At 52.0% G+C, this 15,781-nt stretch overlaps 3 protein-coding genes and 2 non-coding genes across 8 annotated transcripts; all 5 read left to right on the plus strand.

Moving 5' to 3' along the window:
• The first annotated feature begins 168 nt into the window (after positions 1-168).
• On the plus strand, positions 169-3,747 carry strap (serine/threonine kinase receptor associated protein). The gene is made up of 9 exons (XM_003972622.3): positions 169-585; positions 701-836; positions 1,502-1,583; positions 1,656-1,728; positions 1,806-1,905; positions 2,054-2,191; positions 2,427-2,563; positions 2,777-2,926; positions 3,154-3,747. The coding sequence occupies exons 1-9, from the start codon at positions 474-476 to the stop codon at positions 3,213-3,215; spliced, it is 990 nt and encodes a 329-aa protein (XP_003972671.1). The 5' UTR covers positions 169-473; the 3' UTR covers positions 3,216-3,747.
• A 388-nt stretch (positions 3,748-4,135) lies between these two features.
• tmpoa (thymopoietin a) lies at positions 4,136-9,004 on the plus strand. Of its 2 annotated transcripts, none has more exons than XM_011613133.2 (6): positions 4,136-4,671; positions 6,595-6,703; positions 6,841-6,981; positions 7,091-7,215; positions 7,796-7,908; positions 8,191-9,004. In XM_011613133.2, the coding sequence occupies exons 1-6, from the start codon at positions 4,432-4,434 to the stop codon at positions 8,561-8,563; spliced, it is 1,101 nt and encodes a 366-aa protein (XP_011611435.2). In that variant the 5' UTR covers positions 4,136-4,431; the 3' UTR covers positions 8,564-9,004. The 2 variants fall into 2 exon arrangements, with proteins under 2 accessions (XP_011611435.2, XP_011611436.2); XM_011613134.2 differs by having other exon boundaries at positions 4,137-4,671; positions 7,808-7,908.
• Positions 9,005-10,011: 1,007 nt separating this feature from the next.
• slc25a3a (solute carrier family 25 member 3a) lies at positions 10,012-14,348 on the plus strand. 3 transcript variants are annotated; one of them, XM_011613131.2, is made up of 8 exons: positions 10,012-10,151; positions 10,543-10,714; positions 11,338-11,462; positions 12,487-12,666; positions 12,746-12,927; positions 13,277-13,449; positions 13,603-13,713; positions 13,992-14,348. In XM_011613131.2, the coding sequence occupies exons 2-8, from the start codon at positions 10,573-10,575 to the stop codon at positions 14,150-14,152; spliced, it is 1,074 nt and encodes a 357-aa protein (XP_011611433.1). In that variant the 5' UTR covers positions 10,012-10,151; positions 10,543-10,572; the 3' UTR covers positions 14,153-14,348. The 3 variants fall into 3 exon arrangements, with proteins under 3 accessions (XP_011611433.1, XP_003972669.1, XP_011611434.1); XM_003972620.3 differs by lacking the exon at positions 11,338-11,462 and adding an exon at positions 12,166-12,287; XM_011613132.2 differs by having other exon boundaries at positions 10,035-10,151; positions 10,548-10,714.
• Positions 12,994-13,193, plus strand: LOC115246720 (small nucleolar RNA SNORA53). Its single transcript, XR_003885820.1, has one exon. It is a non-coding gene; the product is annotated as a small nucleolar RNA SNORA53 (small nucleolar RNA).
• LOC115246721 (small nucleolar RNA SNORA53) lies at positions 13,741-13,921 on the plus strand. Its single transcript, XR_003885821.1, has one exon. It is a non-coding gene; the product is annotated as a small nucleolar RNA SNORA53 (small nucleolar RNA).
• Positions 14,349-15,781: the final 1,433 nt, after the last annotated feature.

Below are 15,781 nucleotides of genomic sequence, written 5' to 3' on the forward strand. Positions count from 1 at the left end.
TGAGTTTAAATCCTCAATAATTCATATGCGTACACAAAATTACATTAAACGCAAGTAAACGTGCTTTTATATTTGAAGTTAGTGTTTACTTCCGACGGGTGCTTTATGTTGGGAACCGGAAAGAGGAAGTGACGTCCCTGCTGTGGGCGGGGGAACGCGGACAGGGTATGTTCTCTCCGCTGTGGTTCCGTCGCGTCGCACGTTGCTAGTTAGTTGCAATGTTGTAGCTATTAGCACGAAAGCCTTTGTATCAGTGGGGGAGAGCTGTCGTCCGATTCTGGCAATCCAAAAACAGTCGTGACGTGAGTGACAGACCAGCCAGCAGGCACTACTTTTCAGCCTAAAGCACGAAGCGCACCGCCGACCAGTAGGGATTTGATTAGCCCCCTAGCTTACCCATCTGTCTTGGTAGCACTGTTAGCTCCGCAGTTCCCTGGCATCGTGTGACCCATTTCCAGGCCAACTGGGAGACTATGGCAATGAGACAAACTCCGCTGACATGCTCCGGCCACACTCGGCCGGTGGTGGACCTGGCTTTTAGTGGGATCACTCCCTACGGCTACTTCCTCATCAGCGCCTGCAAGGGTGAGCAAACCGTCCATCTCCACAGAAACGATGGCTTTAGCCGCTTCGGACCGGGACCCGCTCCAGGATGTGAGAGTGCCTGTAATGAAGATGTGACTGTGCTTGTTCTTCGCAGATGGCAAGCCCATGTTGCGCCAGGGAGACACAGGGGACTGGATCGGCACGTTTCTTGGTCACAAAGGTGCTGTCTGGGGAGCCACTCTGAACAGGGACGCCACCAAAGCTGCCACCGCAGCGGCCGACTTCACAGCGTGAGTGCGCGGGCTTCTCAGCTGCTCTACCTCCATTCTTATGTTCATAAGGATACGCAAGATGTTGGAAGAGTGCTGTGAACCTGGATGGAAGCATTCATCCGCCTCTAGTGACTTTTCCCTCGTGGGGTCCCAGCTAACTTCAGGAGAGAGTCCAGCTGGATGAGCAGGGTCCATGAAAGAACCCCCCCCCCTTCACAGATGCAGTTTAAATCAGTGGGTAGGAAGCTGGCGCACCTGTCTATCTGTCTGTCCTACCTGACAACAGCATTATTAGACGATTACTGACTAGCGTTATTTTTAATCTTGAATTCATCTTTATTGTTAATTGATGTGACCAAATGTTGGCAGTCCCAGTAGCAGCACAGGTGTGTGTCCAGTCAAGTTGCTTATGCATTGTTATTTTCTGTTTATGTCTGTATTCTTAAAATGTTGATGTCCTAACATGAAATCTTCTTCATTGGAGTATTTTTCAGAATGACCTCCCTCATACCTTCCCCTTTTTCTTGGCTGGTTGTGAAGCCTGGTTATCTTTTCAGCTGGGAGGCGTCAGCTTCACTCGGGCCCTTAAATCCTGCCCGGAGCTGCCTGCTGGCGGCTCCTGGGAGCTGAACAACAGCCTGAACACGCTTGCTGCTGCCTAACGCCTGGCCTGTGTCTTTCAGGAAGGTGTGGGACGCCCTGAGCGGAGACGAGGTTCTCACGCTGGCACACAAACACATCGTGAAGACCGTCACCTTCACTCAGGTCAGTGGGGCTTCTACGTGAGCCTCTGTGTGCTGGTGGAACCTTCCTGAAGCTCTTTGTTTCTCCCCACAGGACAGCAACTGTCTCCTGACCGGAGGCAACGACAAGCTGCTCCGTATCTACGACCTCAGCAGCACTGATGCAGGTGACGATGGCGTTGGCGTCAGTCTAGGGTAGAACGCTCCTGCTTTGGTTCTCTCCTTAAATCACTGTCTTGTGCAGCTCCTCAGGAGATCGCAGGTCATACGTCGGCTATTAAAAAAGCTCTGTGGTGCAATGGCGACAAGCACATCCTGTCTGCTGCTGAAGACAAAACCATACGGTGAGACGGCGCACTGGTTGCCATAGCAACAGCTTTTGTGATTCATACAATTTATCATACACACATTTTAACAGAACCCCCCCCCCCCCAAAAAAAATAACAAAAAATGCACACACAGGACTCATCGTCTGTCTGTCTGTCTGTCCAGGCTGTGGGACAGGTGCTCAATGGAGGAAGTGAAAAGACTATCCTTTGATACGTCGGTGAGCAGCATGGAGTACGTGGCTGATGGAGAGGTTCTTGTCATCACCTACGGGAAGACCATTGCGTTCTACAATGCTCTGAGGTCCACTGATTTCACTGTTCTCCTTTTAGAAGAGAGACTTCTTCTTTCTGCTTCAAGGGCCAGCAGAGACGCTGTTCCACCTTGTTTTGAGCTCGCCAATAACAGGACTTATTTCAGGTTCCTTGATGGGTGAAGGTGGAGCGTTAGCTTCGCTGAAGGCTGCTCATCTGTCGTTTTGTCTTGTTAATATCAGAGTATCACTTTGCTCATTAAAGTGATCGTGTCCATCTTCCAGCCTAGACCTGATCAAATCTGTGGATGCCCCGGCTCCCATTAACTCAGCCTCCCTCCACCCAGAGAAGGACTTCTTTGTTGCTGGAGGAGAGGATTTCAAACTGTACAAGTTTGACTACAGCAACAAGGAGGAATTGGGTGAGAAACCAATGGGATTTTTATGTTTTACATCAGTTTTTCGGTTGCCAATAAATTAAAGATCCTTTGGCTGAACCCATCCCTTTAAGTGTCAATGGTTGTGCTACTTTATGTTCACAAATTCCAACATGAGCACTGTAAAAAAGCACTGGAGGTGGGCTGATGGGCACCAGCTTCCCCTCTGCAGTCTAACAGATGTGTGTTTCCCTCCAGAGTCCTACAAGGGCCACTTTGGCCCGGTGCACTGTGTTCGCTTTAGCCCGGATGGTGAGCTCTATGCCAGCGGCTCTGAGGATGGGACGCTCCGACTGTGGCAGACCGCTGTGGGAAAAACCTATGGCTTGTGGAAGTGTATCTTACCTGGTAAGAGCTTCTGAAGTCTTGACTTCATGTGCACGCTGATCTTTCGTGGCCTCGTCATGATGGACCTGAACTGTCCCCCTGCAGATAACATTCCAGACTACAGCTGAGGCTAAAACAGTTGCACTTGCAAACCAATTTGACTTGAAGTTGAAACAAACCGTGGCCTGTTGATCCCCTCCAGCTGTGTGCTGACCTTTGTGACATGTGTGATGTGTCTTGTTGATCAGAGGACCTGGCCACAGACAACGCTGAGCCGCTGTGCAACTCTCCCCCTGAGATCAAGGCCTAGGAAGGACCTGGAGAGAGCAGAAAAAGAGGAGTGGTGGACGTGTTCCTGAGGGAGCCGGGTCCTCAACATCTCCATCACAAACCAATCGTGTGGATGTTGATGTGCTCTTATTTTGCGTCCTGTGTGTGCGTGCGTTTTTTTTTTTTTGAGCAGCTGAAGGCCAGACTGGGTGGGTGGGAGCTCAGGGGACAGTCTTGTCTGCAGAGCTCAGCAGTGGAGCTGTGAGTGTCGGCTCATCGGCCTGCTTTTGCTCTGATCGGGCCAGCTTTGTTTGCTCAAATGCACCCTGAGTTCACCTCTAACAACCCCACAGAGGAGAAGGCTTAAGTCTGAAGGTGGCCAACTGGCTGCACCAACAGCTTCATGTTCAGTTTCCAGTGTTTCCAAGGTTATTTCTTGGTCTTTAAGTTCTTTAAAACAACCACAGTAATATTAAAGACTATTTAAAAAGAGTCAGAGTGGACAAAAACATCCACTTTTTCATTTTATTTCTGTCTCAATTTGTTCTCTGAAATAAAAGCATTTAAGTTTCTTGTAATGTTTGTAATTTTAATGTTTGCGTGGTGTTGAGATTTCACCAAAGGGAGGTAGAGACCTGACGACCTGATCTGGAACCTGTAGTGTTAATGATTTAGATATGAAATATCTGCATGTGAGCAGCACGACTGCACCTTCTGAATCTAGAGGAAGGAACAATGAATGGCGTCATTCCCAGATGCTAAAATTAGCACCAGTTCTGCTAATGGCTCGTCAGTGGGCCCAAGCAAAGGCACACAAATCAGATCAATATTTAAATATTTTTTCGCTGAACACGTGCAAGAGCGTCTGATGACGCGGCGACAGAATGAGCCACGTGTCTGTCCTCAGCCAATCACCTTACTCGATGTGCGACTTTTGACACTGCTTGGCCAATAGGAGTCGAGCGCTCATTGACGCCACTTCCGGTCCCGTCGTTGACCGCTTGTGTTCCGTTGCTGGTTTCTGAACGTTCTGGTTCGGCCTGGATGAGGAGGCAGCGACGCCTGAAGTCACTCAGACATTCCCACTGATCCATATCCACTAATATCGAACACCGGTGTTCCCCCGCCAGAACTGGCCGGTCTCCGCGCGCCTGTTCGGCCGATAAGGGGCGCTGGTTAGCCGCTGCGCCGCTTCGCATCCTCGCCTTGAGGTAGATAACTCCCCCGAGCAGCAGTCCCTCCATCCACACCACAACATGCCGGAGTACCTGGACGACCCGTCCGTCCTGACCAAGGACAAGCTAAAGAGCGAGCTGCTGGCCCACAACGTGGATCTGCCGAGCGGCAACCCGACCAAAGACGTGTACGTGCAGCTGTACCTGAAGGAGCTTACCTCCCAGAATGCGCAGCCCTCCCCGGACACCCTGGACGCCTTCTCCAGCGACGAAGAGCTGCCGCCCCCCCCGCTCTCCGACAGGAACCGCTCATCCGCCGCGGTGAGTCCATGAATGCACAGTTCCAGCACGTGTTGTGTTTCCGCTTACTGGTTCAGAACTGGGAAACAGCCGGGACGGGTTTCCAGGTCCCACAGTCCGCCACCGGAGCCAGTTCCCCGATCCTTTACTTAGCTGCACCAAAATGAAATAGGAATAAGTTTTAGTTGGGTTTAGTTGCCCGGAGTTAGCATGTTAGGGAAGGGATTCTTTCCTGCCTGTTGCTCAGGGCTCCAGTCGCAGGCCGGGAAGATCAAGATTTTGAATCCAAGTTTGGTAGCTGCTCGTGGCTCTGCTCTGTCCCACAGACCACCATGGTCCCAGGTGCCCCCCCTGGATATTCTGTTTCCTCTGTGTGGTTGAGCTGCTTCAGCACAATTAATCCCATTATCAAGTTGGATCTGGTCCATGTTTCAGAACCTCTTAGCTGATCTTCATGTGTCCAGAACCTGCGATCTGAGAGGTTTTCTTGGCTACTGTGAGCAGAGTAGATGAGGGCTGTTTCATGTTGTCACCCAGTATTACTGGAGGAAGTTCATGATGCAGCTCATGGCCTCTGTCTGGATTATTCCCAATAACATCCCACCAGGGCAGCACCTCGTAATAATAACAATAAGAACAACTAAAGTAAAAACAGTAGTAATAGCTGACTGAGGGCTGAAGCAGAGGAGCACCTGTGCATTTGATGAAGCTGTGAACAGACGGGGCTAGTATGTAATTAGCATGTCTTCCTGTTGTGTGTCACCTCTTTACGTGTGATTGCTGGTTTCCAGTCAACACATGGTTCACATGTCCATTCTTCACATTCCTGCGTTTTAACTGGAGCCAGAGGAGCAGCACGTGGAGGCCGGGCCTCTCTGGGTCTGCTGGTCTGAGCCGGTGGATGTGTGCAAACACTGGCCCGACCCACGGTCCTCCATCCAGCTGCATGTACGTGCGTGCGTGTGCGTGTGTGTGTGTAGCCAGGGAGCTCAGAGGGCTCAGCCTCTCAGGGTGTGGTGGTCTCTCTTCCTCCTTTAGCTCCAGCTCTGCTGCACATGCAGTCTTTGCATTCCTCACATTTTTTGCTGTGCCTCTTTGCAGCAGAGTCACCAGAGGAACGAAGGAAGGTTGCTGCAGCTCAGGTTCACCCTGAAGGAGACTCGCTAGAGCTTCAGCAACTCAAACCTTCCTGGGTCAGAACTCGTTTACACTCGGGTGCTTTGACAGGATTGGAGGGGACCCACAATGTTCAAAAGGGCGACAGCTTTTATGCCTTAGCAGGTCACATGACACAAGGGTGTGCACTCACGCTAACATGTGAGCTGTGTTAAACGTTGGATCACCATCTGTCAGAAGTCCCCATGAAAGCCAACACGACCAACTGATGCAGAGCAAAAGGTGGAGCCGGATCAACGGATCACCGCTGACCCGGTTCACGCCACAAACCCTGAAGGGCCCCATAGAGGCTAAGATGCAGCATGTATGTCTGACATGCTGGTGTTGCTAGAGGGGGATCATGGAGAAAGCAGAGCTGGTAGGCCTGGACGCGAGGGAGCCTGTAATTTCCATTTCCTGTGTTCCAACATGGCTGCCGTGCCTCGGAATGCCTGTGGTGCGTTTTGCTGCTCAGGAAATTGAAGGAGGCTGTACAAGTGAAATGTTTTGCGTGTGTGTCACATGTGTGCCGGTCCTTCCTGTCTGAGAGGAGGATAGACATGTGGCATTTCATTAAAAACAAGCTTTTCATTGTTTCTTTAACAGCAGCGTTCCCTAACCCCGCCCCCCTCCCAGACTCTCCTCTGGGGTGCTGTAACGGCCGGTTGTCCCACCGCAGAAGCTGACCTCTGAGCCCCCACATTGCTGCTGAATCGAGTCTTACTGGCCCAGAACCAGCCGTCATCTGTCCCTGCAGCGCTGATCTGGTTCTGTTGTGTTGCTGTGCAGAAATCCAGCAAGAAGGTGCTTCTGGGAGAGCTGGATGTGACCATGCTGACTGACCAGAGCCTGAGGGATGAGCTGCTCAGTCACGGGCTGGATGCTGGGCCCATTGTGGGTGAGTCCGGAGAGTCCAGGATGGATGGGGGCTTTGACCTCAGCGCTGGGGTTTGTGTGTGCAACTCAAGCTGGTCTCTAGGCTGGGTTACTTGGAGCCTTGTGTCCCGTTAAGGTCTTCGTTTCTGCTCTCTCCAGCTTCCACCCGTAAACTGTACGAGAAGAGACTCCAGAAGCTGCTGGACAATGACCCCCCCACCCCACAGGTCATTCTGGCTGACACAAAGGTCACCTCCAATGGGAGCTCTGACCCGGAGCTGTACAGCGACCAGGACGATGGTGAGCGCTTGTTGTCACCGGGACGGCTGCCTTTTAGAGCGGACCATCCATCAGCCTGAAGATGCTCAAGGTTCACAGTTAAGAATTCTGCTTGTTCTCTTCCGGTCAGAAGTGACAGAAACCCCAGCACAGACTGAGATGGCACCAGAACCAGTTCCAGTGCTGGAGAGACCCCTGAGGAGCCGAGGGAAGGGGCCCCTCACAGCTCATGCCCAGAACCTGCAGCACACTACGGTAAGAAAGCCTTTGGTTGTGGGTTTCACCGATGTTGGAGCTGGGGCCTGTTGAGGGGCAGTTCTGGGCCTCTCTTCCGGTAGCAGATGATCCTAGTCTCCGACTATAATGAGCATAGATGGATTCCCGAGGCTGGGGGGCGTCTGTCCATCCCAGGGGCAGGTAAATGTGTGGAAACGAACCTTCCGGAACCAACCAGCAGCAGGTAAACCTGGAGTCTGGTTTGTTTCTGAAATGGTGCCGAGTCTTGACCGCTTAAACCAGGGGTGGGCAAATCCAGTCCTCGAGGGCCAGATTCAAGCCAGAATTTCTGACCTATAGGTAAACACTTTCACCTGGGGTTCCACCTACCTTTTTGAAAGCAGTTCCTGCCTGGTAGGATGTAAATCCCGGCTTGAATCCAACCCTCGGGGTCCATGGACCTTATCTAAGGGCGGACAGGGGTCTGATGGGTCCCGGCTCCTGGTGGCTGACCAAGGAACCGTTTTATGTAGCGCTTCACCAGGGCCGATGGTAGTGGTCCAGCTCCTCTCTGCTTGTCCAGAGTTTGGACCTCTGACCGGTTCAAGTTCTCATCCAGTTTTGTCTGAAGGTTGAGAAGATAGCAGCCAGTGAGCAGACGGTCAGCCTGGAGAAGGAGGATGTCCTAAAGGAGTTGCTGCACTCTGACCTCAGCAGCCCAACGGGAATCAGGTGAGCCGTCACCATGGTAACATCCAGCTCCATCCTTCACTTGAACACTGCACCCAGGATGATACCTGTGGGTGGGTGGGGGGGACGGACACCTCGCATTTCTGTAGACGTCCGTCTGGACGTAGTTGTTGTTGGTCACCTCTTCATCATCCTCATCCTCATCTTAGACGTGGTGTGAGCGGCTGTGAAGGCCACCAGAGATGTGCCTGTATTTTGGGATGGTGCAACGCCGCTGGCTTCTGGATGCTCGTATAGAATGTTGAAATGTGCTTTTTCCTCCAGCGCCACCTGTCGGAGACCCATCAAAGGTGCCGCCGAGCGCCCGGTCACATCCAGCCAGCTGTGGAATGAGAGCCTGCTGTTCTCCCCGCTCGCCACCCAAACTGCCTCTGTGGTGGAGAACCGCATCACCAACCGACTGGCCGGTGTGCCTCGCTCCAGCGGCCTGAACTCTTCCCCCTCCAGGCCTGTGTTTGCACCACCGTCAGCTGGTCAGAGCAAAGCATTGAGCCGCGGCACGTTTCCCTGGGTGAAGCTGCTGCTGCTGGCCGTCCTGGCCGCTCTCTTCTTCTTCATCTACCAGACGATGGAGCCCAACAGCATCAGTCCCTTTAATGTTGCAGAAGTGGGCAGGGCCAGGGATGAAAATCCATAGACCTTGTAGAAACCAGCTCCTTTCCACTCCATCGGTACCTTCACTAGTCTGGGAAACCAGTTTCACTCTTAAGGTTTAAGGTCTGAGGCAGCGAAACTGGGCAAAACTGATTGTTGATTCCCTTTTAATCCTGCTTTTGTGTGTGTGTGTGTGTGTGTGTGTGTGTGCGTGTGCGTGTGCGTGTGTGTGTGTGTGTGCGTTTGTATGCTTCAGATTCTGCTCTAGTTCCTCTCTCTGTGATCAGCATCCTTTAGGTGAATTCCTGATATGGTGAAACAGACATTTTTATCGTCCCGACCCTTGTAAATCATATTCTTTCTATTTTCTTAATGCTTTCTTCTAATTCAAGTGAATCTCTGTATATTCTTATATATTCATTGTTACAAATATTGACTATTCACTCAATAAACGTCAGATCTTCCAAGTCTTTGGGTAAAAGCGGCTGCTGAGAGTCTCCACATCTGGTCCTTTGCCAACGTCCGTGCATGCTGAGGTTGTTTCTAGGACATTCTGTTATTTGGTGATAAAACTTGATGGTGGTGATTCTGATTCACGAAGCCAGTGCACGAACGGGGCTCACCAGTGAGTCTGGGGGCACCAGCCTCAGCCTTGGATGGCCGCCTGCAGGTTAGGGTAACACATAGGACTCGACCTCTGACCCTGTTCAGGTCAGAAAATCACCCTCCGGTTGTGGTTAGGGTTTTCCCTGGCTAAGACTCCAGAATCGGACTGGAGGTAAGATTCTGGGCTGGACTATACATTGTGTGCTGTGTGCTTGCAGTCTGCCTTTACTCCAGCAGGGGGCAGCAGGAGCACGTTACCTTCTTCGTAGTCTCATCCCTATAACCATTATGAACAAGGACCCGCTGCAGCTCACGACTTCTGCTTGGAGCAGTGGTGAGCAGGACAACCAGATGTTGGAGCCTTCATTGTGTGGAGTAACTTCCTCTAATCCCACCAGCCGGAGTGTCCACCTTCCCTAGGTAGAGTAAGCTTAGAACTCTGGTCTCTGTCCTTTGGAGGTCTCCCTTGGTTCCCAGCTTCTGCTGGTCTCCACGTAGGAAGCTCATTTGGCTGCTCCTACAGTGCAGGCGCAGTTACCTGATGGACTGGGAAGACCATGGCCGCTGGGTGCCCTGGACCCTGGTTCTGGACCCTGTCTTGATCTGAGAGATTTGCAGGGTCCATATGGACAAACATGAGTAACCTCCCCGTGTTTGCTGTTCCGAGGTGGGTGGGGCCGACTCACTTCCTGCCGGGGCCCCACCTGACTCACCTGTTTCTTGTGTGGATCTGAGTGGATCATTTCTCCTCTCACCACCAGATCTTTGGAGATCCCTCTGGCCGGGAGTAACTTTATAGTTTATGGAATCTAATGTTGAATTGACTCTAACAGCTTGTCCCGGCTCGGCTGTCAATGGGGGGGCAGGCCGCTGGGTGGCGCTGTGAAAAAAACACGCTGGTTGTGAAGCGGAAGAGCCGCTCCCAATAATCGTGACGTCACCACGACCGAATTTACCCCGAGGTCATTCAGCCTCTCTGAGCCGGTTGCACCCGAGTAGAGGCGCCATTTTAAGACACTGACAAAGTAGGTGAAATAACCTTTTAAAAACGGGTTTTTTCGTGCAGAGCTATTAAAAATATCTATTTATTAATAACGACCCTCGAGTCCGCTTCCTTGGTTTACGTGACATGTGCGTGTTCTCTCCGCTAGAGCATCCCACCTTGAAGCGGTCAAATTAGCTTAGCCTGATACTTTACTCTCAGCTAGAAAATACTGTTTCTTTTGGTCAAGACCACATCGGAGTCTTTACTATAGACCGGGTTGGGTGGGTTAGGTCAGGTCCAGCAATTAACTTTTGAGGCAAGATAAGCGTTTCCTGTTTGCGTCACGTGCGTACGTCCAGACGAGTTTGTGACATGGGATCCGGTGAGACTGGCTAAAGCTAACGTGAAGCTAACTTGTTGCTCATTTGCAGCGCAGCTCGGCCAGCAGGCAGGACGCCACCATGTACCCGACCGCTTTGACCCAACTGGCCCGGGGCAACCCGTTCAGCGCGCCCCTCTTTGCCCTCCAGAAAGTCGAGGAGCCGCAACAAAACCTCTCCAGGCAGAACACACGGAAACTGGCCGCAGCCGCCACCTCAGACGGTAATCCCGGAGCGGACACCACTGCAGCTATGCTACGTTAGCATTGGCAGCTAGACATTTCAGGTTGCCAGTGGAGGGACATCGTAGGTCAACGTGCACAGGGATTGCTGATCAACCGCATGTACCGTTGTCATTGAGCATAGCTACTTAAGAATTTAGCCCAAGTGCAGGGCTTTCACCAGGCCACAAGCCTGTGGAGGACAAGGAAGGACAAAGTGCTAGCTAACATGGTCGCTGCAGGACACTGACCAAAACAGCTTTGCTGCAACCATCCTGCATAGTTGTAGTTTGGTGTTTGCCACCCTAAAATGCTAAGTCTGCCCTGAAGGTGCACCTCCGTGTGTCCCTTCTATGTGTGGTAGTAAAGGTCGCCAGGGAGAATGCTAATAGCAACTAGAAATGTCATTTTCATGTTGTGTGTAGTCATCTTTTAGCGCCTCGTTCACCGTTTCCACAGGACGTTTTCCTGCCCGTCACAGTATTCAAGGGGGGATTGAAGTCTCAGTTCAGTAACTCAATGATGGTACTCTTACTTGAGCTGATGGCGTTGCGTTGACTTTGCGGTTGAGGGAGACGCAGAAAGTTCAAATGTCCATTTTCTTACAGTCTCCACTGTGTTTCAGAGGGGGACAGTTGCGAGTTCGGCTCTCAGAAGTATCTCGTCCTGTGTGGATTTGGTGGGATTCTGAGTTGTGGCACTACACACACAGCGGTTGTCCCGCTCGATCTGGTCAAATGCAGAATGCAGGTCTGTCTCCATGGCAACAGCACACCTTTCCTCATTTTGCTGACCTGCATGGGAGTGTTGGTCTGATCCCAGTTCTGTGCCGTGACCCCTGTTATTTGGACCAGTCGCAGCACGGATGCATGAGCGGCGAGTCAATGGTTTGTGTTGATTGGTGCCTGCTGAGTCTCCTGATCCCCACTGAGAGGACGCTGGTGGACGGTGAAGGTCAATGGTGTCACACACCAGCTGGAGCACTCAGAAGGGTGATACTGGTGTTTGACACCATCAGCTGGTTATCAGGAGGAGATAAACAATGTGTGATATCGGTGTTGTAATGAAAAGAGCTTAATCACAGGTGGGTGAGTATGAGCAGAATCAGGGTCAAATTGTTGATTTGATGATTTGAATGAACTGAACTCGTGATCAGAAGTTAAAGGACCAGAAGTGGCGGAAAGGTCATGTTTAGTGCTAAACACGCTGCACCTGACCTACTCTGGTTTCTGGTCAGGTCCTTCCATTTGAAAGATGGCCGTGTCTATGTGCTCTTGTGGTCCTTTAACTTCACTTTTGCTGACGGATATGTGGTCCTGCTGGCGTGATGGTGGCATGTTTTCGGGCAGAGCCACGAGGCCGCCGCCCCAGCAGGACCCTTCCCTGCTGTGCTCTTGATTGTCCTGTGTTGCATGTGACCCTGCATGTTGCATGTTGTGCTTTTTAATCACAGAGGTGAGCTGCGAGTTCGGCTCTTCAAAATACTATGCCCTGTGTGGGTTTGGGGGTATCCTGAGCTGCGGCCTCACACACACGGCAGTGGTGCCCCTCGACCTTGTCAAGTGCCGCCTGCAGGTTTGTATGGAAACTAAACAGAAGGTGGCAGCTGCAGCAGCTGCTGGCTCTGACCCCCCCTTAGAGGGAAGTTCAACATCGTAAAAACCACCACAGTAGCTCCACAACACGGGTCGTCTTCTGTGACGGCTCACTGTGACTGTTGGCGCCCACTGTCCCTCTTCCCGCATTCACGGCTTCACGTGTTGCCCTTCCTCAGGTCAACCCAGACAAATACAAAAGCATCGGCAACGGCTTCTCTGTGACGGTGAAGGAGGACGGTGTTCGAGGCTTGGCCAAGGGATGGGCCCCCACCTTCATCGGCTACTCCATGCAGGGGCTCTGCAAGTTTGGCTTCTACGAAGTGTTCAAGATCTTTTACAGTGACCTGCTGGGAGAGGTGAGAGCAGCAGAGCACTAGGTGGTGGCGGGGGGACTCGGCGTGCATGTGTGACCCCGTGTTGTGCCGCGTCTCACAGGAGAACACCTACCTCTGGAGGACATCGCTGTACTTGGCTGCGTCAGCCAGCGCCGAGTTCTTTGCAGACATTGCTCTGGCTCCAATGGAGGCCGTCAAGGTTCGGATCCAAACCCAGCCAGGCTACGCCAACACCCTCCGGCAGTGCGTCCCCAAGATGTTTGCAGAGGAGGGTCTCTGGGCGTGAGTATGCCGCCTCCTTAGCTGCTCATAGGTGGTACGGGGGGAGGGAGCTGCTAGGGTTGGGTCCACACGCTCCTTAGATCCACCTCTGGAGGGCGCTGCTTCCTGAGCCTCGCTCCTCAGCAGCTTCCTGCTGTACCGTCGGAGGTGCTTGAGTCATTGGCGTGTTAGAGCAGTCCACCTGTCCTCCAGCCCTCCTGCAGCACCGACAAGCCTGTGTTCTGCACAGGCAGCTCTCGCTGCTGTGGTGCTGGGAGACGGACACATCTCGTCTTTGTTGTGGTTTGTCCAACGAGGAACAAAGGCCGGCCAATCGGTGCTGAATGTTGGGTCTGCTCTCCTGCCCCAGGTTCTATAAGGGCGTGGTCCCACTGTGGATGAGGCAGATCCCCTACACCATGATGAAGTTTGCTTGCTTTGAGCGAACTGTGGAGACGCTCTACAAGTACGTGGTGCCCAAACCTCGCAGCGAGTGCAGCAAGTCGGAGCAGCTGGTGGTCACCTTCGTTGCTGGTTACATTGGTGAGTGTGCGACACCTGTGTTTTAGCTCTTGATTCTAAAGAGGCTAATGGTTGTTGCACTTTGATGTTGCCTGTGGACATAAACGTGTGGACGGAGATGTCCTCATTATCTCCTGCTGGACAGGCTGTTTCATGACTGTTGTGTGTCCACAGCTGGTGTCTTCTGCGCCATTGTGTCCCACCCTGCTGACTCTGTGGTGTCCGTGCTGAACAAGGAGAAGGGCAGCACTGCTGTCCAGGTCCTCAAGAAGCTGGGGCCCAAAGGTGCGTATCCAGTGTTTCGTCTGCACCCACACGCTCCTTAGATCCACCTCTGGAGGGCGCTGCTCCCTGAGCCTCGCTCCTCAGCAGCTTCCTGCTGTACTGTCGGAGGTGCTTGAGTCATTGGCGTGTTAGAGCAGTCCACCTGTCCTCCAGCCCTCCTGCAGCACTGGGCGGCCCACCGGTGCTGGCAGCCTGGAGGACGGACATTTCCTGTATCAGGTCTACCATGTTGCCCCCCTGCTTGGTGGAGGAGTAACCCGCTGTGTTTGTGTCGGCAGGTGTCTGGAAGGGTCTGGTTGCCCGTATCATTATGATCGGTACTCTGACCGCCCTGCAGTGGTTCATCTATGACTCTGTCAAGGTCTACTTCCGCCTCCCCCGCCCACCTCCTCCAGAGATGCCAGAGTCTCTGAAGAAGAAGCTGGGCCTGACGGATTAAAGTCTGTCCTCACACACAGCAGGTTTCTGTATTTATGTCTTCTCCTGGGCTCCAGCACACAGGCAGCTGTCCTCTCCTGACCTGTCCTCCTGGATACTCAACACAGAACTGTCCAAACATTCTCTCCAGTCTGCTTTTGTCACTTCCTGTCCTTAGAAAGTGTTGAAACTCTAATAAAAGAGGTTCCCTGAACTTATCTGTACTTCTGTTTCTGACCTGATGCAGCTTCTAGTTCACAGCTATGAATGAACTTGCTACTGTTGTGCACCAACTGGTCCAGAATTCGTCCCAGCAGCGGTCTGACCGTCCTACCAAGTTTACCGATTCCCAGTCGAGTGTGAGGTTCTGGTTATGAAGCTGATCCTCTACAACAGGGTCGCACACCCGCTCTCATGTCATAAAGGTGCTGTTGAGTTTGGGATTCAGGTGGATCTGCAGCTCCAGTGATCCTCTGAGGACATGATGGTTCACATGAGATCACTTTGAATACACACCCAGCTGTGGCTGTTCCAGGAGTGGAAACATCAGAGAATAATGAAGCACCTCCAGATCCTTCAGAGTTCAGGTGGTGCTCCACCCTCCGTGGCTCTAAACTGGGCCCTGTCGGGACTAGTGCAGGACAGGGACTGGGTTTACCTTCAACATAGGAGGAGCAGCGCTGGTGTCACCCTGGAAGACTGAGTTACCAGAACTGTTCCAGGAACTCTGGATCTGGAAGTTTGAAGGCCCTTCATATTTAAAATAAGCCTGAGAAGGGGAGGAGGAAGTGGACCGCTGCCGTGAATTCGCAGAGATGATTAATGCAAATCCTCCCACTCTCAGTGAAGATTAGATGTTTTTCAGACGGATAAAAGCTGCAGTTGAAGGCCTCATGATGGTTCTCGAATAATGGTTCCTATACACGCGACGGTTAGTCCCAGCAGATCGGAATCATGCTGCAGTAAATGGAAGGGCATGTTCTTCATAACGGGGCCACAGCATCACACACGTCATCATCCATTTGTGTGCTCGTAGGACCATCTCTCTTCGTGGTGGGGACTCGTATCTAGCAGGGCCTGCTGCTGCTAATGTGTGAGAGGTCAGGGGAAATGGATCCCATTTTGTGCTCTTAGCTTGAGATGTTGTTACTATTGCTGAAAAACATAAAGCAGGACAGACAAAGAGCTGTCATTTCCCTCACATGTGACCTGGACACCAGTCCTGCTGTCCTCCACACAGCTGAAACAATTCTGTCCCAGTTTTAGCTCCACAACTGCCTGCGTGCGCCTGAGTTCTCTGGAGAAGCTGACGTCACGAGATCATCGCAGCATTCCTCCTAGTTTCTCAGAGCCTCTAATAGTAGAAGTTTTAGCGACCAGAGCTCCTGCTGTGGATCCAGCTCCCTGTCCAGGTACGGCAGGCGGACTGCTGTAAGAGGTCCTGTTCAAGGGTTCTTCCTGTTAAAGGGGGCTGTTTCGGAGAGGACGGTCAATGGATCGTAAGTGTCAAAACTAGTTTTGAATTAAGAACAACATGTAATAAATGAATCCATGATGGTGAAACCTCTTGATAGATCGTTTGCTTGTTGAGAGACAGTTTTGGTTTTGTCCGCCTACTGAGCACAAACACATTTTCACACACTTTTAACAA

Source organism: Takifugu rubripes, chromosome 18 (genome assembly GCF_901000725.2).
Source record: "Takifugu rubripes chromosome 18, fTakRub1.2, whole genome shotgun sequence".
NCBI classification, from domain to species: domain Eukaryota; kingdom Metazoa; phylum Chordata; class Actinopteri; order Tetraodontiformes; family Tetraodontidae; genus Takifugu; species Takifugu rubripes.